This window comes from Podarcis tiliguerta (assembly GCF_965153285.1).
Source record: "Podarcis tiliguerta genome assembly, chromosome: 9".
NCBI classification, from domain to species: Eukaryota; Metazoa; Chordata; class Lepidosauria; order Squamata; family Lacertidae; genus Podarcis; species Podarcis tiliguerta.
Window position 1 is genome coordinate 49,749,489 of NC_139542.1, and position 26,358 is coordinate 49,775,846.

The following is a 26,358-nucleotide window of genomic DNA, read 5'->3' on the forward strand; positions in this document are numbered from 1 at the left end:
TTTTTAATTTTTTTAGTTCACAGCATCTTTTAAAAACTTTTCTATAGTGATTTCCCCCTTCCCCCTATCTTTCATGAACTCAGCACTAAATCTTCATTTATCATTAAGTTTCAGGGCTTAATTTGCTTTTCATTTCTGAACTATACGTGACCTTAAGCAAATTATGCATGACCTTTTAAGCAGTACTGCTATGTCAAGACAGAGTCATTTAGATGGGGAATCGGTTTGGGAGCTTTTACTAAATTCCTTGCCTCTTTCCCTTCCACTCCCTGACAATTTTTTATTTCTCTTCCTTATTGCTACACATTTTAATCTGTTTCCTTCAGTACATGCACCAGAGTGATCCGTTGCAATAGTTGTGTAGATTTTCTTTAAAAAAAGGAAGGAAGGAAGGAAGGAATATGATAACCGATAATAACAAGTGGTTTCTCCCCTCCTTGGCAGATTGTTTCTAAACTGAAGGATGAAATCACTCTGATGGAGCGAGAACACGGTGACCTTCAATTGCACATTGAAAGAACAGATTGGTGGTGTGAGAATTTCGGCATGTGGAAAGCCTTCATAAATTCCAGCGAAGTATGAATTTTTCCTTCTATTTTTTTTTTAAATATAGATAAGTGGAACCTTTCTGTCATGTAGGTGTGCATGCATATCCCTTTCCAGTATGATGATGATGATGTAGTAGTAGTAGTAATAATAATAATAATAATAATAATAATAATAATAATACCCTTTCTCTGTTTTAGGTCATAGAAGAAAATGGTGAACAAGTGCCCTGTTACTCTGTCATGGTGAGTTTACAAGAGATTGGCAGCGTTGAAGCTAAGGAATGGACGGTACTCCGAAAGCTCAGCGAGTTTCAAAGCCTACATAGGAAACTCAGTGAGGTATGGAGAACATGTGGAAATTGCTCTTGCTTAGTTTTAATATTCTGTATGGCCAACTTCTGTATCCTCTGTCCTCCATATTGTAGGGAAGGAGCCAGACATGTCTGTCAACAAAAACAACAACAACCTATCCAGCACCAGGCAGTCAGATTCAATAATAGTGGGATAGGAGAGCTGGGGGGGGGGGGGGGGTCAGATCTGGCCACCAATGCACCCCTTGGGTTTCAGGGAGTACATGGGTAGACAAGTCTAATAAGTCTGGGAGCACAAATTTTGATTCTCCTCTAGCTCATTTACCAGAAGTAATGTACAGAATAACTCTGAAAGTGTATACATGTACTTGATTCTGACCACGCTAAACCTTCCTAGAGCAAAATATATATCAGGCGGCTTAGTTTGGTCAGAATCAAGTTGGGGGTCGTCTTCATGAGCTCCTGCAGTTCAGAACGTATCACTCCACTGATCATAAGCCCCATTTTTTTGTCCCCTTTCCCCTTTTCTGCTCTTGTGAGGCAGAAAATTGGGCTGTTTTGTTTTCGCTCTCTTGGTGTTTTGTCTCCCTTCTGTTCACTAGAATCATTTACTGATTCTTACCAGCAACATTTTTCTGTTCAGGGAACCTGGCAGTTTTCTCTTTGTTGTCTTGTGTTTTTGCTGCTGGTACTTTCACAGGGAGTATTCCAACCACAGGGTGCCTTCTGTGTGTTTATTATTTATTCACTAAATTCATATCCCACCCTTCCTCTCAAAGGAGCCCAGAGCAGCACCAAACACCATTATGTTCATGTGCCCCCCCCCCGTTCTTTTAATCTGGTTTTGTTAGAGCATAGTCCACACTGGCTCTCAACATCCTAGAAGAGTATAAGCTTATATGCTGTATCTAAAACTTTTTATCCTGTGTTCATGTTAGTTTGGAGAGTTGGCTTAAGCACATCAAGAGTCAAAGAGGCATAGCATGCAAGGCATACTATGTGTGCATGTGAGTGTGAGTGACAGCAGCCAGTGGTAGGAAGGCATCATGACATGTTAAGCTGACACTGAAAGGCAAATGTGAACATAGGCTTTGTTCCGTCTTTTCATATACACCTAAAGTAAATTATTTTCACAATAGCTCTTTCTTTTTCCTTCCAACTATTTGTTGGTTCATTCTTATTTTGCCATTTTTATTTTGGCTGTATGAAGGCTTTACAGCTTTCTTCCACTTGCTTAATTGCACTGACCTTACCCTTTTATAACCTATTATACTCTCCATTTTTTGCAAGATGTTAGTTCCAGTGAGCCTTAAGCTGGCATTGGCTTATTTCTGCAGCCTAGTACTGCACTTAGAGCTACTCTTTTTGGCTGATTGATGGAAGAGTTCCTGCAGGCGATCAAGGGTACAGGCAGAGAAGCCGAAAACTAGTTCTTCCCTTTCTGACTACCGTAAATAGAACAGGACAAAAATAAAGACAGTGTGTAAATTAAAATGGAGAAATAATTGTGATTTGCTTTCTTTCCCCGTCCTCCCACCTAGTGCTTCCCATCATTAAAAAAAGCTCAGTTGCCTTCACTCAGCAAACTGCCCTTTAAATCAGTAGACCAGAAATTTATGGAGAAGTCAAAGAACCAGTTAAATAACTTCTTACAGGTAAGATATCAAAGAAGCAGCAATCACTATATATATATATATATATATATATCTGTTTTATTTTACTAACTCAGAATGGTGCGCTGTACCTTTTTGCATGGGCTTTAGAGTAAGGAATTCAATTTCTTGATTGCCTATTCTCACATTTCCCCCCAATGTTTATTGGCCTTTTCACATACTTCAATCCAAATCCAGAGCGAGCCGAATTTGAAGTTCTATTCATTTCAACTGGGCATTACTTACAATTAATTGTTGATGTTGATGTGACTTTAGTATGACGAAATCGCTCTGGATTTAGGCCTATGTTATTTAAATGTATAACTCAAGGTATTTTAAGTGCAAACCTGAGCTTATAGTAAGGTATGATGCATATGTTTGGATCTGTTTAAATGTGCAATTTAGGTTTACATATGTTTAGCATATCAAAGAAGTACACTTGTCAGGTACTCAGAACTGGTTGGTGGTGTCAAACGTGACTTTTCTAGCATACAACCCAATGTAGTGAACAGCTCTTGACACTTGTTCTGGTTGGCTGCGCCTGTAGCTAATAACAGCTCCTACTTTTCTGTTGCGTTCTCTGGGACAAATTAGGTAGTCTCTCAGATGGGCTCCACATCTCCCACTTCACCTTTCGATGGATTCTGTGGTGTTTCAGAATCCTACCACATTCTTGCGTCTTACTCATACCATCAACCATGACCAGACTTCATTAATCAACCCTTTTCTCCAACCCCAAATAGTGATACAGCTGAAAATTTTCTATAGGTTGCTCTGCTGAGCAGTTCATTGAAGTTCCAAAACTGCTGTTGAAAGCAGTCAAGGGGTTCCATGCTTAGAAATCCTTAGAAAAATGCTTAGGAAATCCTTTTACAGTTCTCTTTGCCCTATAGCCCCTCCCCCAATGCTTAAGGGACCCCTGACCATTAGGTCCAGTCATGGCCAACTCTGGGGTTGCGGCTCTCATCTCGCTTTATTGGCCGAGGGAGCCGGCATACAGCTTCCGGGTCATGTGGCCAGCATGACTAAGCCGCTTCTGGTGAACCAGAGCAGCGCACGGAAACACCGTTTACCTTCCCGCCAGAGCGGTACCTATTTATCTACTTGCACTTTGACGTGCTTTCGAACTGCTAGGTTGGCAGGAGCCGGGACCGAACAATGGGAGCTCATCCCGCCGCGGGGATTCAAACCGCTGACCTTCTGATTGGCAAGTCCTAGGCTCTGTGGTTTAACCCACAGCACCACCTGCGTCCCCCAATGCTTAAGTAACTCTTATTCAGGATCAAATAATATGTAAAACATCTTAGTAATTTCTTTTAAGTACTGTTGAGTGGGGATGGGATTTGCTTTATTTGATGGCCCCAATTGACCAGTATGCAAGGAGAGAGAGGGGTGTGTAGCCTGCACAACCACCCAGCTACCCATTGACATGCAGCTACTGGGAGAAGTCCAGTTAGCTACTGACCGCACTGGTGGCAAAGCCTACAGATTGTCCCTTAGCAACTCTCTGAGGCCATTGTTAGGTAGGTCCACTTCCCACTTAGACGGTACCAGTGCGAAAAGCATAAACAGGATGCTTCCCCTGTGCTGTTTTCAATTAACATACTTGCCAGGAATGTGCCTAGGAGCTACTGAAGTGTATTGATTCCAGAAATCACTGCTGATTTTGTAAACCCTTAAGACTGGCTGACATCGGCAGTGCTGATTAGCACTCCTTGCCCTCATGCAGAGTCTTCATCTGCTCTGCTTAAAAAAGAAAATTACAATTGTGGTGGCTTTTCTTTTTCCACAGAAATTGCTTTCTGATGAAAGGCTCTGTCAGAGTGAAGCACTTTATGCCTTTTTAAGCCCTTCTCCAGAACACCTCAAGGTTATCGATGTACAGGGAAAGAAATCTTCTTTTTCACTCGCTTCTTTTTTGGAGAGGCTTCCCGGTGATTTCTTTTCTCATCAAGAGGTGAGTGGGCAAAGAGCAATATTTACGGTAGATGAGCACCCAGAATAAATAGGAAGCATCTCAGGTGGAACTATCTGCAGAAGTAATTTAAATACATGAACTAATGGACAGCATATTAAAGCGCTCTGCCAACTGTAATGCAGGTTGCCAATGAATGTTTGTGCCATCTCCACATTTCGCTGGCACCAACTGTTCAAGCTCCATTGAAAGCTATTGTGAAAGCCATTACGGCTTGTGCCCAGGTACACAAATCTTGGTGATTGAAGCACGTACAATGGCATGCATGAGACCCAAGTCTAAGCCATGCCTTCCCCAGTTTAAGAATCCTGGGCAGCAAAGCCTAGCCAGTATTCAAGAAAGCTTCTGTCAATATAGAAGCACCATTGGTCTTAACAAATCAAGGTGGCCACTTCTGCTCAACCTTTCCTACCATGGCTGTCCTCACTAATTTATTGGCAAGAAAGAGTAAGAGATAATGGACTATGGGAGTGAAGATTTGGCATTAGCATAAAACAAGTGGACAGCCTTTGAATGGCTACAAGATGTAGAGGCGTAAATCTGGATCTGACAGCTGTTTTATATATGCAGGGGCATTACATAGTATCTTCTTAGTTAAATGTTTAATTTGAAATAATTTGTGATGCCTGTCTCAGGCATATAAATTCTTGCTGGAGGTACAGACTTGGACTTGATGAGCACAGTGTGGGTGGCTCCACCATTAGGTAGAGGGATCAGCCTCAGATTGCTATCTTAGATGGGGAGCAAAAATGGCCGCCGTAACTTTTGGAACCACCTTTGCCACCCTGTGCTTGTTTGGTTTGTCCAGGAGGAGGCTGAAGACGATGATGACCTGTCTGACTATGGAGAAGATGTGGATGGGAAACGGGATGCCCTTGCTGAGCCTTGCTTCATGCTGATAGGAGAGATATTTGAGCTGCGAGGAAGTAAGCAGTGGTCTTGTTCATTGTTGGGTTGGACTAGATGACCGTGGTGATGTTCCTTCCAACTCTACAATTCTATGATTCTGTGAGTGCACTCATCAGGATGATAGAAATGCACCACATTTTCGTGCTCAGTTTTAATATGGGAAGGTGGTTTTCTGTCAAATCAAGCACTTGCGTATGTAAAATGTTCTACATGCACCTCATTGCATAGACGTGTGCTTTTTGCATGTAGCATTAGCATGGTTGTGACCTGGGTAGGTGCACTTGCAACATTTACGCAGGTAAAATTGTTCTACCCGTGGCCCACACAAATCAGGTTTCTTGCACCTCATTTGCATATGTCTTAGTCATGGTTTAGTGTTAATGCGCAGCCCCTGTGTTGCAGAAATAACCCTCTAAAGAAACATTCTGAAGTTGAGCATGTTGAGCAGTGTAACTCTTTAGCTAATTTCAACACGGAAAAAAGTGTATTAGTGTTGCATGCTATATGCTAAAATCCTCAATGTAAAATAGGAAGTGCTTTTTTTTTAGGGGGTACTCAAGGGTACACTATACCAGCACCTCTTTTTGTTGTTAAAAAGTATGACACTTACTGTAACAACTTTGTGCCTATTTTTTCTAGAAAAAAGCACTGAAAATAGGCAGCAATAAATAAATGAGTTTTGATTCCTGATACATTCAAACCATCTGTGTGCAAATAAGCACTAGGAAAGAATTGTTCACTAGGAAGGTTGGCCATTTTTAAAAATTGTCTGGGTTCTCTATGAAGGCTGCTGAGTAGGAAAAGTCACATAATCACTTGTAGTAATTAAAAGGGGGCGGATTTTTACGTAGTAAACAGCATAACCTGAACATATACTTAAGAGTATTTGAGTAGACCCTATCTGCATGCTTGGAGTTGACTTCTGTGTGCTGCTTGCTTTTGTTTGTTTTAGTGTTTAAGTGGGTGAGGAAGACGCTAATTGCACTAGTTCAAATCACTTTTGGAAGAACCATCAACAAGTGAGTGCATTACGATTTCTCTGCTTCTAGAATTGTACTCTGAATCAGCTGCTTGATGCAGGAACAGCTGACAACAGCACCGACATGGCTAGCATGTTTGTTCAGAAACTAGCTTCTGCATGTTTCTTTGTATGTAGAAAAGGAAAGTTGAAATTTCACAAGCTTCGTTTCAGAATTCCAGACAAATCTTTCTTAACTTTCCCCATGTGCCTTGTATGCCACAAATCCTTATGTACTCAGGGCTGAACCAGAAAGCAGGGTGGGTGGGAGAGCCAGGCTTTCCCAAAATTTGGTGCCAAGGAAATTTGAATTTGTGATATGCATCAATTTGTATATATTTGCTTATTTTGCATAATTCTAATTATGTCAGGCATGGGGGAGATGAGAGTTACACAGCACATTGCCAAGCTTATGAGACTTCATCAGGCATGCCCTACAGACGCCCAAACCTGTCCTTGCAGCTTTGGAGATTAGAAACTTGCCTGCCTCCCCCCCCCCCCTTTAAATGAAAGCATAAGAGTTTCAGGATGCTGAATTCTTCACCCAGTATTAGATGTAGACACACAGTGGTTGCATTGAAATATAATGTGACTAGAAGCCACCAGAGGGGGCATGAGAATGGAGGATTTCTAGCTATTTGCATGTTTCCATAGAACAGTGCTTCTCAAACATTTTGAAGTGGGATTCACCTCTACCTTTTTTAAAAAATAAAAATAAACCTCTGCTCCCCCCCCCCCAACAATACAGTAGTATCACAGTTTAAGTTAAAACTTAAAAAGTTTGTATTTTATAGTTAATATTATTATAGCTGCATTTATGTATAATTTTATTATTACTGCCAATTATTGTTTTACTCAAACCTAGTTTTCACTGCTTACTGCTGTCCTGTTCCTAGCTCTCTCTTCCCCCTTTTTATTTTCCAAATTTTAGGTATTGCAATTGTAAGAGTAACATTTAGATTAGTCCAAGTTGCTGTATTGTCTAAGCAACATGTTGTATCTGCCTTGTGGAAACCCTATTTTTGTTGCTTGATGTACAAGTTGTCTCTAGGAAGTTTCAAAGTGGGTTAAAAGCATGTCTCCTCTGGCTATAGTATTAAGACCATTTCTTCTTGACGCCTCTCCCTCAAGGCAAATTCGTGACACTGTAAATTGGATCTTCAGTGAACCAATGCTTGTTTACTACATCAATGTGTTCCGAGATGCTTTTTGGCCAAATGGAAAACTAGCATCCAGCTCAAAGCCCAGAAGTGAAGAGCAAAGCCGGGAGACGAAACAGAAAGCACAGCAAAAATTACTTGAAAACATTCCAGGTGAGCATATCAAATCACTTGTCATGTTAACGTTCAGATTGTAATGAATCAAAGGAGATTATGGTAATAAACAATATTTACCATTTGTTTACCCCTTAGAATGTTCAAAACACTCCACAGGCAGAGTTAAACTCTGCCCACTTTAATAAGCAAATCTGTGAGATTCTATGAGATTAAATTTTAAGCAAACCAAGTACACACACACACACACACACAGAGTTGCATATTTAACCTTTATACAGATCCCTGACATCTGTCAGATGTTATTCTGTGGGTAGAAGAACTGTTTCTTTTAAAAGAAATCAGGGTGGCATTTAGGTGATATGGAAAAAGCAGAGAAGCAGGGAACTAAATCTACTGCACCCAAATATTGAAAATAAAAAGGCACTTTGTTGTTGTTTAGTCGTTCAGTCATGTCCGACTCTTCGTGACCCCATGGACCAGAGCACGCCAGGCACTTCTGTCTTCCACTGCCTCCCGCACTTTACACTTTACAAAAAGGCACTTTACATGTGTATTAATCCATATTATATTCTTCTTGATGATAAAATCTCTGATTTGTTTTTAAAAGATAGATAACAGGAATCTATTTTAACATTTTGGATATGCAGGCTTTTGAATCAGTATCTCAATACACAGCTTACATTGCTCATTGCATATATATATATTTAATTCATTGGAATTTCTTAAAACACATTAGCAGATACGTCACCAAAATTAAATATCTTTTCTTTCAGATACACTACAGAGTCTCGTTGGTCAGCAAAATGCTCGCCATGGTGTAATCAAAGTCTTCAATGCACTTCAAGAAACCAAGGCCAATAAGCATCTTCTTTATGTGAGTTACCAGCACATTTTTGCATGGGTTTGTTACTTAAAATTACTCTTCCTTCAGACCTCAGAATTTGGATTCTTGGTGTTAGTTTCTGGCATTTACCCTTTGGCCTGCAACAGTAGCTGTTTTATCCTCTAACCTTTTAGAATTATCTGCAGAATTTGTTTTAACCAGGGATGGGTGAGATCCACTGAGGGAAATGTGGATAAAATCCCCTTGAAGGTCTGTGCTGCTTGAGATTTTGCTTTAGACTGGGAGGAAGAGGGATAATCTAAACCTGATAAATTTACTAATCCTTGAGGTCTTCGTAGGTATGTGAAAATCTGTGCAGAGCCCTGTATGTGCCAGTAAACATTGATGAATAATAAGGATTTGGTCCTCCCCAGAGAGCTACCAAGAGCATTTTTCCATGTGTGGTTCTACAACTGTCAGATGTGCAAATTGTTTTTTTTAAAAGCAACCAATGAACCATAGTACATAGTGGACAACCTGTAGCCTTCCAGACAGGGCCAAGCCCACCCATGAGGCAGCCTGAAGCAGCTACCTGGTGTGGTGGAATCTCATGGGGCTGTGCCCTGCCCACCGCCAGAGTTGCGTGGCAGCTTCCAGCGAGATCTTGTGGAACCAGGTATAATACCTTAGAAAAGGCTTTTACTGGACAGCCACTCTGCGTAAAGGGCCCCACAATAATCTGTGGACTTTACAGTAATTGCTTCCTTCCATGTATGCCTCTTGTTCCTGAATTGACCACTGTGGGGCCCCTGTGGTAGCCCTTGGGGGCAGGGTGTGTGGGCTTGGTCTCTGCACCTATTAATGACTTGCTATCCAAGTTTGTAATTACCGGTTCAGAAAGAGGGGGGAAAACGCTTTTAATCTCTCTTCTTTTCCAGGTGTTATTGGAATTGCTGCTAATTGAACTGTGTCCTGAGTTGCGAACTCATTTAGAGCAGCTTAAGGCAGCTCAGGTTTGAATCTGCACAAGTGAATTACTAGAGACATGTCTGTTCTTAAAAGCAGACATGTAACTTATTTCCCTCTTTTCCACAGAGGGCTGGCTGAGGACTACTGCAAATTTGTATTTTTCTTTTCTTTTTAAATTCTACATGGAGCAAACAAGACTTGAAAGAACTGACGATACGGTAGAATGCCAGCACTGCGTAGTTTCTGGCTTTTATTTAACTTGTTACATGAGTAATTCTGTTTAAGATGCAGATTGAAATGTAAATGTTAATATAAGGTATAAGAACTATAGAGTATTTTAAAACATTTATGAAAGGCATTTTGCTTTAGTGGTATACCAATGAATGTTGTACAGTTAATTTCCTTGCTGAGGATAATGAACATTCCTCTATTTTCTTGTTGTATTGAAGAGCCTTGTTGTGCAATATATGTAAAGATATTGTGTAAATTTTATTGTTTTTATTTTTACCAAAGATTTCCCATAGTTTGGAGCCTTTGTAAGCAATAAATAACAAAAATTAACTGTAGTGTTTCATAATTAAGCTACACTTTCAGTGGGCCAAAGTGCTGCTTTCAGAGAGAATTGCACTGATTCTGCAAGGTGCAGAACATAGATTTCATGTTGTCATAAATCACATGAATGAATGACTTGGCATTCATTGCATAAACAATGATACTAATAACCTGTTCACTTAAACCTTTCATCCCCTCTTGATATCATTTATATAGCTATTTCCCTAAATGTGGCTCTTTTTAAAGCACTGGTAAAAGAACAACTGGATTTAATGCGAAGCTTGCCAATTCACTGCTGGAGACTCCTGATTTTTGAATTTTCTGAAACTTAATTTAGTCCAGCTAGGAAATGTGATGGTATTTCCAAAGCCTGAATGGGCCCAAAAAGCTTTTGGGTCTCCCACACCTTAACAGATGGAGAAAACATCCCTTTTCAGTTCCTTGTTCCTAAAGAAAAATGCCACAGCACAGCCACTTTGCTTTTCCATGAGTGGGTGCCTCAATCCTTTGCCAGCTCAAAACATAGCCACTACTGCCTTGAAAAATGCCCAATAGCTTTTTGAGTAGCAAGGGACTTTTATGGTACGATTTCAAATGCACACAACGTGTCACAGTGTGTCAGTGATCAACTCCACATGCCTGAGCTCTTGGTTTACTTTGATTCTGCAATATACCAACCTACACAGGGCAGAGGGTTTAGTGCTCACCAGTTTCATGCAGCTGCCCAAGAGGCATGTCTTGACAAACAGACGGTGACTAAATTGTAAAGCTTCAGCATCTACAGGGTGTGCTATTGTTCAGCAATACTAGAAAGGTCTGATATGGGACTTTTCAGCAAAGTTTTATATATAAAAGATGGTTCAGTTGTTTAATTCCAGTATTCTTTTGCTGCAACTGATGACTGAAATAAGACAAATTATCTAAGAATTGAGGGGTATTTAATAAGCTGGCCTTGAAAACGTTTTAAGTATTTGTAGGCAATGAAAGAGGCATTTAACGATGCTGTTTTTATTAAGTAAACTAGGGTTGGACAGCCTTCCTAATGCTGTTGGATTCCATCAGCCCCAGTCAGCATGGCAAATTGTCAGAAACGGTGAGAGACAGTCCTACACCCCACCCTGATACCAGGTAACAGAGCTACAGTTCTGAACTTAATGCATGTTGACCCAAACTTGATGGTTACGTAACACTGAAAGTAACTCATACAATGCTTTTCTTTTAGATGAAGATAATCAGAACATTATGTGCCTAAAATGCTTGCAATAATAACCATGATTTATCAAAAGCTGAACGACAACTGACATTTGTCGTTACAAAGACAAACTGCCGGAACTTGCTCAGATTCATCAAAACGATGCTCTAAATTCTCCCATGATTAGCCAGTAGCTCAAGTTCAGAAGCCAGATCGGGATCCAGCCTGCATGCCTATAAACACAAAGATGAATTAGAGTGACCATAATTGCAAATGAACTTTATACCTTCATTGTATTATATAAAGCTTACATTACGAAGCTACGAGGACACGCACTTTTTAAAAAAAAGTATTTCGAATGACAATCCAAATAATGTCGCCTCAAAGAGCTAACAGAGTTAAAGCAACTTACCTTAGAATAATAATTTTTAGCTGCTGCTAAATCTTGTTGTGTTCCTAGGCCAAACTGGAGACATCTAGCCAAGTAGAAGGAAGCCATAGCAAGCCCTCTCTTTATATAAAAAGGAATGCAGTCTGTTGCCTTTGCTAACTTTTCAACGTCATCATTTTCTGCAGTCCTGTTTGGATTCACAATACAAGGGAAAAGTTTAGTTATTTTCAGAACCCTTGGGGGCCGCCATTACGACTTTGCCAACTGTTCTTCCTCCACATCTGATCAAACCTCTCACTTTACACCTCACCCACCCCTTTGCTATCCCTCCGCAGCAGTCACAGCTAGCACAAAGCACCTCTCTACTCCCACCTTCTGCTAACCCCTTTTAAAGCAATGGGGAGGTGCTTTAAAGAGCAGTTTTCTGGAATGCTAGCACAGCTGGAGGGAGGTACTTCAGAGTGCCTTGCTAAACAGCTCTCTGATGCGCCTCCCCCCTTCCATTAAATAAATTTGTCAGGGCTGCCTGCCACTGCACTGCTTGTTTGCTCACCTGCCTGCCTGTCATTTGCCCTGTTTATTTGTTTTTATTTTTATTTATTAAATACTGAAGTTGGTGTGACAGCCTACCAGCAGCCACACAAACTTCAGCATGACAACGTCCTTACATGTTGATGTTTAAGGGAAGAAGCAGGAATAACTTGTATAGTTGGTGCATTTTTGTGCTAAAATCCTCATGCCCCTTCTCCACTTTTTGCAAATGAACCAAGAGACAAGCAAAGGGTTGTTAAAGCCATATTCCTTGTGAAACAGCAACAGAGACAGGCTTGTGTCATAGTCCCTGCCCCCACACATCTTGTCTTCTCATTCTCATTTGCCTGAATGTGAAAAGCGTGTTGATAGGGCTTTTGTTGCTGTTTTCAGAAAAAATGGAGGGGACGTTAAATACTAAGAGCCTTTTGCTCTTGGTCAAAACAGCATTAGAACGAGAAGGGTCTGCAAAAGCTGGCATTGCTGCTGCTGTCAGAAGGAGGTGGGAGATTAGAAGTTTGTTGTGATCTCATAGCAAAGCAAGCTAATCATTATAAGTTGGGAGAATTAAGGGCCAGACTAGATGATATTATTATTATTATTATTATTATTATTATTATTATTATTATTATTATACCCCGCCTTTTCCCCTGATGGGACTCAAGGCAACTTACAGACATGATGGTGTTCAAATTGTCTGGCTGTGTGTTAAACAAATAACTGACATGGGATGGTGGTGATCCAGACTGAGAGCATGCTGGAGGTTAGAAGGAAATAAGGCTTCCCCCCTACTATGGTACCAGTCCTAATTTGGGGCTTCCTCCCTGCTCTCCCTTCCCAGAACACCAGCATGTTCTCTCTTCTCAGGGTCCCTCCCTTCTCATTGTACTCAAACATCTCCCTCTTCCATTCTTCAGCTGTCTCCTGTGTGAGAGAAAAAGGACGCAGAGCCGACAAATGGACATGGCAGTGAAGGCAAAACCAGGTGCAGAGCAGGGCTGCGGAAAGGAATAGAGAAGTGGCTTCAGAAATGGGGTTGTGGTGGTGAAAACCAGGCTTAAAGATTTCACAGTAGTATAGTGACTTGTAATGATCTCAGGCAGGCAAGCAAGCAAGCTCCAATAAGAATTAATGAGTCTCTGGCAGTTTTATGGTATGTTTATTTACAATTAACACCCAGAGAGCATCTCCGAGCCTGCCGCTCTTAGCTACGAGTTGGTCACCCTTTCGCAGCATGAAGGGTGCCATAGTCCAGTCCTTCCTCTCTTATACTTTCAGCTCTTCTGGTTCGGGGACAAGGTGGGTGGACTCCCCCCTCCCTCAAAAGAAGAATCCTCTAAACGCTGCCTCCCTCCTGGTTGCATAGCAATCCCCTCAATGTCATCTACTCCTCCCTTCTCTCTGCCTGCAAGCCTTCTGAATCTGCTGCTCTATCCGAGTCTGGGAACTCTTGATGAAGGGGAGCCGAACTAACCCACTCCTGCTCTGTCTGTGACAGCATTCCCTCGTCTCCAGAGTCAGACTCTTCCCAGAAATGTCAGATATAGGCTGCAAACCCATGTACACTTTCCTAGATGTAAGCCCCACTGAACATAGTGAGCCTTGCTTCTGAGTGAGCATGCTTAGACAGGCACCATTAGGCAAAAGGTTAGATGTATCATGCTTGTCACAAACCAGGTAGGAACAAGTGGAATGGTAGCTATTTCCCAAAGTTCTAGGACATCATTTAGCAAAACCATTAAGGCAAAAATGAGAGTGCTGAATCATTTCTCCATTCTCAAATGACATCCAAGTGCTTTAAAACTGAAGCTGGATGTATTGCTGAAAAAACCCTTGAGCTAGAAGATTAGCACTTGAACATGCGATCTGGAAAGTAAAATAATTCTTTATTGAATAGTGACATGAAGAAAATTGTCCTACCACCATGCCTCACCAGATATGAACTAGATAATTATGCCTTTCCTGGGTAAACTCATGTGTTCCTCCCACTTAAAATCTAGTATCCTGAATTTAGTGGATATTAAGGGCAAAACATAAAACTGATTCTCTCTCCCCCCCCCCCCCGTCTTTCCCTTTTGCTGGAGAAAGCAAGGAGAGTCAAGCAGAGAGGAAATTTAGTTCCAACAAGCAGAATTGTTTTTTTAAGATCAGCAACACAAAAATTAAAAGGTACCATATTTCTATGTATCTGTTCTTTGGGAACTGATCTAATCATGCCTTTGTTTTCATCATTAGCTTCCACTTGAATTACTAATGAATTAATTTACCTTTTGGCAAAGTCAGCTGCTTTTGTAAAAAATTTCCTTTTGTAGTAATATTCCACCAAGTGACCTTTAGCATAGACATTCCCACGATCTGAGGCTGCAGTCAGGCACTCCAGAGCAGCTTTTAAATTTGGACGTACACCGTGCCCATAAAAATACATAAGACCAAGGATGCCCTGTGATTCCAGGCTCCCATTCCCACAAGCCTCTGAATGCCAAAAGAAGGCCTGTAGGAGAAAGAATGGGATTTTGAAACATATATAGTGGCAACATGGTTGAATGGGTACTGTACAAAATACGCTTATGAGCAGCCTCACTGCTGCTCATCTCAGAGCAGAGATGTGGACTTGTAATCAGCATAATATAATGGCCATTAAATTACATTTTGGCACTTTATCCAACTGATTTGAGGGCTCTCTTATTACATAGCCTAAAAAAGGTAAAGGACCCCTGACAGTTAAGTCCAGTCGCAAACGACTGGGGTTGTGACGCTCATCTCGCTTTACTGGGAGCCGATGTTTGCCCACAGACAGTTTTTCTGGGTCATGTAGCCAGCATGACTAAGCTGCTTATGGCGAAACCAGAGCAGCGCACGGAAACACCGCTTACCTTCCCGCCGGAGCGGTACCTATTTATCTACTTGCACTTTAACGTGCTTTCGAACTGCTAGGTTGGCAGGAACTGCTAGGTTGGCAGGATTACATAGACTAGGGGATACCAATGTGGTTCCCACAGGGGCTTTTGCTGACGCCTACGGGGTCCCCTGCCCTGGCTGAAATCAGGCTTGAAAGAAACATTCTGTTGCAGACCATAGAACAGGTTGTGGTGTGGCCTTGGTTGCGGAGTTTATATGTGGTGCTCGTGACAGTTTCTCCTGCTTGTTCACGGTCCCAACAATGTTGGCGATTCCCAATTTAGGCATATGAATAAATGGCAGTGAAAATGGTAGTGAGCACGCCAGCACTTCTGACATAGTGTATGGGCAGCTACCAACTGCAGTATAGACTCTTGGGGCTTGTCCACCACACTTCTGCTTGCCCTGCACTTGATAGTCATTGGTACGAGAGGTTCTTTGTCTGCCCTGCTGCTTTCCCTAGGAAAACTTGCTGTTGAATCGGAACAAATGTTGATCCGCAGAAAACCCAATTGACGTTTTGTTCTGATTCAGCGGTAAACAGCACGTTTTCCTGGGGGAAAGCAGTGGGACAAGTGGAAGTGTGTTTGAGCACTTAATCTTAGAACACAGTCTTTTAAAAAGAGCAAGCCAATGTTTCTATTTACAGCCTGCCAGATGTTTTGCTTAGTTATAAATGCAGAACTTCTCTGATATTTAATGGCTTCTTGTTTTTTGAAATGTTGAGCTCATGGCATTAAGAAAAGACTGGTTGTTAAATTACCCCAGGATGTTCAAGCCTTCCTTCAAATGACTAATGCTGTTATCATGAGATCCAAGTCTGATGTGCCAACCCACGCAGCTCATTAGTGTTTCATTACGCAAACCTGGCCACAAATGTCAAAGGGTCGAAAGTGAATTTTGCTTTTGCCAGCGTACAACTTCATTCTTTTTCTTTGTAGTGCTGCTATCATCTTCATTTTATTTCTACACTGCCCTTCATCCGCCGATTGCAGGGTAGTATACAACAGTACATTAAACTATTCTCATAAATGCTGTGGCTCAGTTTCTTTGGGGGGGGGGAATTATTTGAGTTTATATTGCTGCAAGTTGGATCCTTCTTTCTCCTGGGTATTTGAAAGCTAAGGCAAGAATATTTGGTTTAAATGGGGGAAGTGTGTTTTGCTTGAAAACTCAGGGAAGCAAATGGCTTGGGGGGGGGGGGACACCACACATTTCACTTCTTGCAGTGGCAACGATCATAAGTGATATGGGTATCTGGTACCCTAAATTCAGATAAGGTGAAAGGCTACTGTGTCTCTTAGTTTATTCTGAAAGGTAGTAAAAGCTAGCTCTTCTAAATGGTTTAATATACCAAGCATGTTTGAGGGGAGACCCTATTCACATAGAGAAAAGATAATAGGTATTTTTTTTTCTCAATCAAGCAAGAAGGATTTGCCTGTACAACCAGTCTTCTACATGCACTGCAAACGTGCAGCTGGATACTGTTCTCATCAGTGTCATAATGGCTGGATCATCTTTTGATGCAAATGGAGATGTAGCTTCACAAAGAGCCACTAGCTCATGGGTAGGCAAACTAAGGCCCAGGGGCCGAATCCGGCCCAATCGCCTTCTAAATCCAGCCCACAGATAGTATGGGAATCAGTGTGGTTTTGCATGAGTAGAATGTGCCCTTTTATTTAAAATGCAGCTCTGGGTTATTTGTGGGGCCTGCCTGGTGTTTCTACATGAGTAGAATGTGTGCTTTTATTTAAAATGCAGCTCTGGGTTATTTGTGGGGCATAGGAATTCGTTCATTCCCCCCCCCCCCCAAAAAAAAATATATATAGACCCCACAAGGTCTGAGGGACAGTGGACTGGCCCCCTGCTGAAAAAGTTTGTTGACCTCTGCAATAGCTCTTACACATGCCTAGCTGCCAACAAAGGTCCGTATAGTAAAAGCTATGGTTTTCCCAGTAGTGATGTATGGAAGTGAGAGCTGGACCATAAAGAAGGCTGATCGCCGAAGAATTGACGCTTTTGAATTATGGTGCTGGAGGAGACTCTTGAGAGTCCCATGGACTGCAAGAAGATCAAACGCATCCATTCTTAAGGAAATCAGCCCTGAGTGCTCACTGGAAGGACAGATCCTGAAGCTGAGGCTCCAATACTTTGGCCACCTCATGAGAAGAGAAGACTCCCTGGAAAAGACCCTGATGCTGGGAAAGATGGAGGGCACAAGGAGAAGGGGAAGACAGGGGACGAGATGGTTAGACAGTGTTCTCGAAGCTACAAACATGAGTCTGACCAAACTGCGGGTGGCAGTGGAACACAGGAGTGCCTGGCGTGCTCTGGTCCATGGGGTCACGAAGAGTCAGACACGACTGAACGACTAAACAACAACAAAGTTGCCTACAGCTACAAGCAGATTAGGGTCAGTGCTGCTGTAAAACTTTCTCCCCCCTGGCAAAAAGTGCTGCATCTCAAAAGGCATCAGGTAATTAAGAAACACCTTAAATTGCTTGGCAGCCTTTCATTGCAAACCAGTTGTGGATGCACAAGTATTTTGTACTACTCACTTGATTCTTGCCACATCTAAATCACAACAGCCTCATTTAACTGGACAGCACACCTGAATCAAGATTTGTGATGTAAGCCAAAGCAGGACACGTACCTTTTTCAGATCCTTTCGATGCTTTGCTGAATACAGCATCCCAAGGGCTGTTTGAGCCTTTACACTTGCTTTTGGGTTCCCGTGGTCTGCAGCAATAAACCATAAACTGGAAGACATAGGAAAACATGAGTGGCATGGTTGGCCTGTTCCTCTTAAAACAGGTATAGGTAACCCGTGGCTAGAATAAAGGGAAAGGGAGAAGCAATGGAAAGAACTAGACTGGTAAAGAAAAAGCGATTTATGTGCATTGTATGTGTGATATGGGATGTGGGTGGCGCTGTGAGTTAAACCACAGCCTAGGGCTTGCTGATCAGAAGGTTGGCGGTTCAAATCCCCGCAACGGGGTGAGCTCCCGTTGCTTGGTCCCTGCTCCTGCCAACCTAGCAGTTCAAAAGCACATCAGAGTGCAAGTAGATAAATAGGTACTGCTCCGGCGGGAAGGTAAACGGCGTTTCCGTGCGCTGCTCTGGTTCGCCAGAAGCAGCTTAGTCATGCTGGCCACATGATCCCAAAGCTGTATGCCAGCTCTCTCGGCCAATAAAGTGAGATGAGCGCCGCAACCCCAGAGTCGTACGCAACTGGACTTAACTGTCAGGGGTCCCTTTACCTTTATGTGCGATACAACATTGTGTCACCAGATGGCGACGTGGAGTCCCGTTTTTCTCTACCTGTTTTCCCTGTTTAAATTTACAATGCTTTAAACTGAAATGCTTCTTTGATGTGTCTAGATCCAGCCCGAGACAGATGAAGCAATGGAAGGCGGAGAGTTAAAAAGGCCCTCTGTAAGTTATCTGCTTACATCTCTGGCAAAATTAATCTGTTGTTCCATCTCTTGGCAGCCAAACCCATTATGTGGAGGTGATGGAGAAGGGAATGAAATGTATTTTAAAAGGTGATAGCATGCATGGATGAAGAGGCTCTGTCCCTGCCCACCAATGACACCTGGCAGATTACTCCTAAGTGACTACTGGCTTTGACAAGTGAAAAACAACAACAACAAAGGTTCCGCACTCCTGCTTTAGGGCTGTTCTATATTGCAGTGTCCAGATGCAATTACAATGAAGTGGGAACCTGGAAAAATGGCAGACTGAGCCCCTCGTCTCCGTGCTGAGAAAATGCACATTTCCTCCCAGTAAAATAGCTATGTGGTGTGACGAGGCAAAGAGTGATGGGTGCGTGCGTGAAAGAGGCATTAACACATGTGACATTTCTCAAAAGTGCATCCACATCACACAGGTGTCTGGTGAAGGTTACCGTTCAGCATCTTTCTCTGAAATCTCAATTCCACATCCTTCATAGCAAGCTCTTCCAAGGTTGTAGGCAGCAGCAAACTTCAAATGCCTTGCTTTAGGGGAACTGGAGTTGATAATCTTCTCCATATATTCAATTCCCTTTTGCTGTAGGTGACAAAAAACAGCAAAAATACACAGCATAAACAAAACTCTACCAAACACAGCATATGAAATCCATATTGGCAAACTTAACAAAAACATTAACATTCCACTAAATGTAGCAGTTACCAAGGGGGTAACTGTTTGTTACCAGGGGGGAAAGTTTGTGGGAAGAATGGTTTTTTTACAAGTATGAATCTGAGTAAAACAAAAAGGGTTTGGTAAATTGTAACCAGATGCATAGTGTGCCTGATTTCTCACAATTTTATCTGCTTCTTTCATTTGGTTTCATGCGCAGCATTTCATTTGGATATTACAATGACCCCCACCCCACCCCACAATGTAACAAATATATTGCCCTCTAGTGACATTAGGAAATATTTCATATGATTAAGATTGACCTGCAGTTGTAGAAACTTAATACAGTAATTGGCTTTTAAAACTTAATTGGGCAGCATATAAATTTCTTCATTTTTATTTTTTTTAAAAACCCTTGTATCAGAATTCACATATGCAAACATCTGGCTCTAGCATGAATGCAGCACTCAGGGATAGGACTACAGTGGTACCTTGGTTCTCAAACGCCTTGGTACTCATACGTTTTAGCTCCCGAACGCCGCAAACCTGGAAGTAAGTGTTCTAGTTTGCAAACTTTTTTGGAAGCCGAATGTCCGACGCAGCTTCCACCTGACTGCAGGAATCTCCTACAGCCAATGAGAAGCCGCACCTTGATTTTTGAATGGACTCCCGGAACGGATTAAGTTCGAGAACCAAGGTACCGCTGTAGTAGCATTGCATACTACCTAGCATCTATGTAAGCCACCCATGTTCTCCAGGCTGCTCACAAAAAGAAGACAATGCAATATTTTAAAAAGTCAAAAACAATTAGTTGCTGCATAAAATTATTTTTACCAGTAGAGTGGGGGGAAATATAAAACCAAGACAGCAGCACAAATGTACAGCAAATTACAGGTCTGACTTTGAGAGCCTGATTTTTAAAAAAGGCTTGTAGAGATAATTTTGTTTATTATTATTATTTTTACTTAGCACCCAAAAGATCATAACAAGAGCACCAGGAAAGTCTCTCTGTGACAATATTGGACTCTGCCTACCTTATTTAGGGCACATTCCTATGATTCTCAGTAGGGCCTCTCAGAGGCCATAGAATATTTTAGACCACCTTTTCCATGGATAGACCTCCTCTTCGTTCCCAGGCCTTTGGCAAAACAATCTATGGCTTTTTAAATTGTGTGGGGCTGGGTTATTGCTTTAGCTTGTTACTATGGTATGCATTTTTGTGTTTTTTACATTGTAAGTTGTTCTCTGATTCTCAGATGAAGGATGGTATAGAAATTTAATAAATAAAAAGCACAGCGCTCTCAGAATTGGGTGTTGGGGGGGGCAAGATCCCCCCAATAAACTATGATTGCACAACCTGACTTTATCAGTGACTGAATTTGCCACCTGAAAACGCTAACAGTCTAGAAGCATCCTCTGCTTTCTGGCTCCACCGATTTGCTCTGCCCAATGATGTTATGCTTCAGACATTTGCTTATTAATCTGTATCTTTGAAATTCATGCTATTAAGTAAGAAAAGTTGTTACCTAATGAATAACCAAAGGGGGGAAGCAATCTGGTTGCAACTTACAGGATCTGGTGGGGTCCCCAGTCCATCATAGTACATTACGCCTAGTTGATACATGGACTGAAAATCTGTGTTTTGTTCAAACTGCTGCAGTGCCTCTTCATACCATCCCTGTGCAAGAAACGACGAGAGATCAAATACTCAGGATTAAATCTAGCTACTGAAGCCTTTGGGATACAATTGTGTCATTTTAACATAAAATATTGTAAGTAAAATATAAAATCCAACCCAGAAACTGTCACTAGACATCCTGGAATATGGAAATTATGCGAACTGTTTAATAAAACACGTGGAATGCCTGGATCTGAGCCATGAGAGATGCGTGTCACTTTCAGCAGAGAACCTTGGAATAAGAACTAGCTGTTTTTGTTCTCCTGCTAAACAGGCCAGGTTCTCTGCTTCCTCCCCTAAAGAGAAATGCAAGCACTACAGAAGAGAGGTTCTTGGGAAGAAACCACTGGAAAGAACAAGTCACATGAACCCAAAACTTTGTGTGTGCTTTTGTGATGGGCTGTGCACAGAGAGCAGTTTCCTTCACTGAGGTCACTGGACAAGCCTGAGTTGATATCGGGGTTCCCACTGAGCCACAAAGGATCACTGGACAAATGGTTGGAGTCCTAAATGGATTTCAATTTCTTCATTTGTATCTAGCCATTGGACATCACAAAGCATGAATGTTAGCAAACTACAGATCTGCATAAAAATGACATACGTTTACATAAATAAAACTGACCCATAACCAAATAAAACTACATACAACAACATAAAATTCTAAATCTCTCTGGCAAATCACTGGATTGCCCCTTAAATTGTTGGGCCCAATTGAAATCAGTAAAATAAAAATAAAGATGTAAAGCCTGAATAGAATAATATAAGTCCTGAGCAATATAAAAGCATGAATAAACTTGAAATTCTGCATCTTCCTGGCAGGACAGGAAGATTCCCCTTAAATTTTCTCCCCTTACAGCAGTTAGAAAACGTGCCAGTTTGAGCATATTACACCAATCTGACCTGGTAAATGGTTGTGAATTTTCCTAACATATTGGCATCTGAATTCTTAATCCCACATTTCAACACTGATACTTGTTCAACACAATTTCAAACTTCTTCATGTATGTATATGGTGTGTGCGCAAAGTCCCACCTCTTCAAAATACATCTGCCCTCTGAGAAAAGAGGCCAAAGGATCTCCATTTTTAATCCGCTTTTCCAGTAACAATTCAGCCCTTGAAAGCAGATACTCGTGACTGTAAATCTCTGTTTAAAAAACAAAAAACAAAAATAGTATTTGATCCTGAAACGTTAAAACAATCTTCATTACATTATCATCACCTATGAGATGACGTAGTTCTTGTTTTGCTACACTACAAGCTGCATTAAACACTCTTCGGACTTCTTTTGATATTGTCTGCATGCATCCTGCGAAATACAACTTGGGGCTTGCAGCCAGAGTAAGTGGCCCCAATCCAAAGATCACCGTACACAACAGTTTCTGCCAGCGAGTACCAGCTATACAGATGGCACAGTCAATTTTTACAGTGCTGATTAAACTGGAGAGAAGGAGAGCCAAAATTCAGCCCCCTTACCTTCAACAGCCATATCCACAGGAATATCAAAGCTGACCACACCATCTGCCAGGAAATATGCTTGCGGAACAAACCCAGCATTCACTGTGTGTGTATTCTTTTTATTTAAAAAAAATCTACAACACTCCTTGGCCCCTGAGGGGCCCAATCCTGAAAGCAGGCCCATGCACACAATGCACAGATTGCCCTCTTTGTGTCAATGTGCCTGAATGATTTCAAAATGTTCCTGGAAAATAAATCCGACCTTGAAGCAAAATTAAGATCAAGGAACAAAGCTCCTTGTTAACCTGAGGTTCTTTTCTTCCATGTGTTTAGGAAAGTAGTAGCAGATCCCACGAGCCAGAGGTAGACAGCCTTTTCAGAGCTAAGGGCTGCAATACTGGTGGTGATAAGTGGGACCAAAGCAAGAAGTGGGTGGGTGTGGGACACTCCTCATTCATGCTCTCTCTCTCTCACACACACACACACACATCCATTCACACAAACGCACAAGCACCATCTCTTCCCTTCATTCATCCTCACCCTGGGTGTGGGCTAGAGGCTGCAACTAAAAAGGTTGTGTATGGCTATATACATTGCTTATACACTGCAACAGATGAAGTAAATAAGCAGCAACATCACCTCTCTACTAAAAAATATGCTCAGAAACTGCAGTGCGAAGGAGTGTTACTTCACAGCAGAGATGGGAATCTGTTCTCCAGATGTTGTGAGACTCCAACTCTCGTCAGCCCCAGCCAACTACTGTGAACAGATTTTTTTTTAATGATTCCATCCATGGGATATGGAATGAAAAATCGAACAGCCTAGGCACCAGGGTCTTCATTATATTTGGGTGCTAGGTGAAAAAGTTCCTCTTCAACCAGGACTTTGGTTGACTAACATCCTAGGTCCTTTTAAATGTGTTTGTGGGAGGTTGGGGTGTGTGTTACTGGTTTGTTTTGTTCTTATTATGTATACAGTGTTTTTGTAGTGTATTTGTATGCTGTAAATCACCTTGAGAGCTACAGATCAAGGGCAGTATACAAATTTAATAAATAATAATTACCTGGGTCAGGTTTGAACTCTCCTGATTCAGAAATCTGGACCTTTGAGATGGTTTGGAGAATGGTCTCGCTTCTACTTTCTTGAGGCAAAGGCTCACTGGTTAGCTCCATTTCTTTCTTTCAAACTCTTGCTTTCTGGAATAAATGATAAAATTAGGAGTAAATGCCCAGGCTTGGGAGATTGTGAGGACCACAGAATAATTACTACTTGCGCCTCATTCAGCCATCAAAAATAAGAGATTCAGAAGCTACAATCTAATCCTTAAGGTTCTATTCTTAAGAGGAACATCTCATGCTGATTTTTAAGACTACCCACATTTACCTTTATGGGAACGCACAGTGCCAGAAGCTTTCAAAGGCCTCTTGTTATGAAGGGCACCTTCTACACTTTGCCTGATCTTGGCCAGGCTCCAAACAGTTGAGAGGCTTGATTTGAAACAGGAGGCAAAAAAAAAAGAGAGATGCCTGATGTCTACACATACAACTAATCCAACATTTGAAAACAAGCAGATATGCTGTTGGCTACATACATACACATTTCCAGGCAATTGAAAACTTTTACTAACAAGGGCTCAAAATAGGATAAGAGAAAGCAAACTTTTTTGGGGGGGTCATATTGTATACTTTTCTTATAAAGTTTGCTCTGCCCTGCCTTGGGCTCTGCAGAACAGCACAAACATTCTCTATTTTTTTATAATATTTTTATTGCTTTTCCGTTTTTAATATTATTATAACATCATATCCCCCTTTATAAATTTTTAGCTGGACCAAGCCATCAACTTCCCTTCATTCTGGCATCTAGTTTTTATAAAACACATTCTAAATCCAGAACAGCACAAACATTCTCAGTGTGCCAGGACCTGGCGCAAAATCTTACGAGGTTCCATAGTTTTGCTTTCCCCCATTGTATAATGGTAGCAACTTATCTCTTGGCAAGTCTTCCCTGCAACATAATGGCATTTATTTTGTATGTTTTTAACCTGTGTTTTTCCCAAGAAGCTCAAGTCAGCACACTCCTTGCACTCAACTCTCATTGGGGGCTCCTAGAAGCTGTCAGCATGCAACAGTGGCTACACAATGGCTACGACTGGGTCTCAAACCCTTGCTGAGTTAGGGACTTCCCCTGCATGTGAAGATAGGCTCTGACAGATTGAGAGGACAAGACCGATACTGGGCCCAACGGTCAACAAGGTGGTTTCTATGCATGCTGTAGAGAGGGAAGTGATGGGCAGATGGAACTTGTCCACCTGGGAATCTAGAAGAAGGAAAACTCTAATCCTGAACCTCCACTGCCCTGTGGGATATCTTTGGGAGAAAAAAAGGCTCAGGAGTAAACCCTACACAAATCCAGGGTGGAGTCACTAAGACTGTCGGATAGCATCTTGTACACCTCCTTCTGGCAACTCCTGCAGCCAACCTGGTGCCACAAATGCATTGCACAGCCTTTGTTTGGACTACAGCAGCAAGGCCAAGAGTGGGGGGGGGGGTCTTATCATCTGGACATCCCAGGTAAAGGTAAAGGACCCCTGAATGGTTAAGTCCAGTCAGAGGTGACCATGGGGTTGCAGTGCTCATATTGCTTTCAGGCCGAGGGAGCCAGAGTTTGTCTGCAGACAGCTTTCTGGGTCATGCGGCCAGCACGACTAAACCGCTTCCGGCGCAACAGATCACCGCGGCAGAAAACAGAGTGAACGGAAACACCATTTACCTTCCCGCCGCAGATACCTATGTATCTAGCGTGCTTTTGAACTGCTAGGTTGGCAGGAGCTGGGACAGAGCAATGGGAGCTCACCGCGTCGTGGGGATTCGAACTGCTGACCTTCTGATTGGCAAGCCCAAGAGGCTCAGTGGTTTAGACCACAGTGCCACCCACATCCCAGGACCTCCATACGCACTTCCCAGACTTGCGCCCTGGGGGGCGTCAGTTCAGTCCTAATGCAGCCGTTTGACTTCACCCCCTGGAGGTGCACTCCATTGTCTCTCGAAACAGACAAAGGCCAACAAGAAGTGCCTAAAACTTACTCCAATATCAATCTGTGCCAACAGTCTGTTGCCAGGATCCTAGCAAAGAGTCCTGCTAAGGTCAAAAGGACTTTCCTGACCCTATTACTGTGGAAATAAATGCCTTGTTCACAGACGGAAAGGGATTAAACTCTAAGACTGGAGGGACGTTTTGTTTACAAAGCGAGATTCTCACACATGTAGGACATGAAGAAGAAGAAAAACTAGGCGCACTGGTGACTTATCCCCTGTTTTAGAAGGTCCCCGATCCTGAGTGAACTTCCTCAGCACTATATGGACCCTCTCAGCTTATTATGATGGTGGTCAGTGATGTGAATGATGATGACGACGACGATTCTGTGACCATGGCTGCCTCTCACCCCTCCTTCGGAAATCTGGAGGGCGAGGGTGCCCCTTTCCTTCCCCACGTCTCGTCGGAGGAATTGCCCCCAACAGGTGAGCGAAAAAGGGAAAGGCGGGTGTGTCTTAATTCGAACCGGAGCTTCTAGGGCCGAGACTGCGGTATGCCCTCTGACCATGCGCAGAGTGCACCAGCGCCACCAAAAAATTAACCCGTGCACCTGCGATTTAGCCTCGGGGTCTGATGCGTGTGTGACTCCCAAGTGGCGTTCGAAACCCAGTACTTAAAAATTATGTACCATGTAACATTTGCGAGGGGGCAAAACCAGGCGCTTTGTTGTGTGCGTGGGGGCGGGGGAGAGAGAGAGAGAAGTGCATGGAAAGGCAAAATGAACCCGCCCGATTCGGTTCCCCCGCGCGAGCGACTCACTGAATTGACCACCGGTTCCCATGGCGAACTGCGCCCTCCCGCGCGCGCTCACTCACACTCTCTCTCCCGCTTCCCAGCGCCCGCCTCCTGCCAGCTTCGCGTTGCTTGGCAACGCCGCCTTCGAGCCTCCCAGAAAGGCCCGCCCTCTCCCAGTGCCCCGCCTCTTCGAGTGCTGCGGCGCGCGCGCGCGAGCACTTGGCGGGG

At 42.5% G+C, this 26,358-nt stretch overlaps 2 protein-coding genes across 7 annotated transcripts in view; one reads left to right on the top strand and one right to left on the bottom strand.

Annotated features, from left to right (window-relative positions):
* Nucleotides 1-10,040, top strand: part of SNX25 (sorting nexin 25) — a 48,049-nt gene extending 38,009 nt beyond the window's left edge. For both annotated transcript variants that reach the window (XM_083458096.1, XM_083458097.1), the window contains exons 11-19: nt 445-576; nt 747-887; nt 2,401-2,514; nt 4,304-4,468; nt 5,295-5,412; nt 6,348-6,414; nt 7,545-7,726; nt 8,464-8,564; nt 9,452-10,040. In XM_083458096.1, coding sequence (XP_083314222.1) covers nt 445-576; nt 747-887; nt 2,401-2,514; nt 4,304-4,468; nt 5,295-5,412; nt 6,348-6,414; nt 7,545-7,726; nt 8,464-8,564; nt 9,452-9,532 — 1,101 coding nt within the window. In that variant the 3' untranslated portion in view covers nt 9,533-10,040. The remainder of the gene's footprint in view (nt 1-444; nt 577-746; nt 888-2,400; nt 2,515-4,303; nt 4,469-5,294; nt 5,413-6,347; nt 6,415-7,544; nt 7,727-8,463; nt 8,565-9,451) is intronic.
* Nucleotides 10,041-11,026: 986 nt separating this feature from the next.
* On the bottom strand, nt 11,027-26,348 carry LRP2BP (LRP2 binding protein). Of its 5 annotated transcripts, none has more exons than XM_083458430.1 (9): nt 26,211-26,348; nt 23,366-23,498; nt 21,879-21,991; nt 20,739-20,846; nt 18,954-19,096; nt 17,700-17,805; nt 14,416-14,639; nt 11,639-11,804; nt 11,027-11,459 (listed from the first exon to the last, which is right to left on the bottom strand). In XM_083458430.1, exons 2-9 carry the CDS (start codon nt 23,472-23,474, stop codon nt 11,394-11,396), a joined length of 1,035 nt encoding a protein of 344 aa, XP_083314556.1. In that variant the 5' UTR covers nt 23,475-23,498; nt 26,211-26,348; the 3' UTR covers nt 11,027-11,393. The 5 variants fall into 5 exon arrangements, with proteins under 5 accessions (XP_083314556.1, XP_083314555.1, XP_083314558.1 ...); XM_083458429.1 differs by having other exon boundaries at nt 26,155-26,276; XM_083458432.1 differs by lacking the exon at nt 26,211-26,348 and adding an exon at nt 25,599-25,792.
* Between the last annotated feature and the right edge of the window lie 10 nt (nt 26,349-26,358).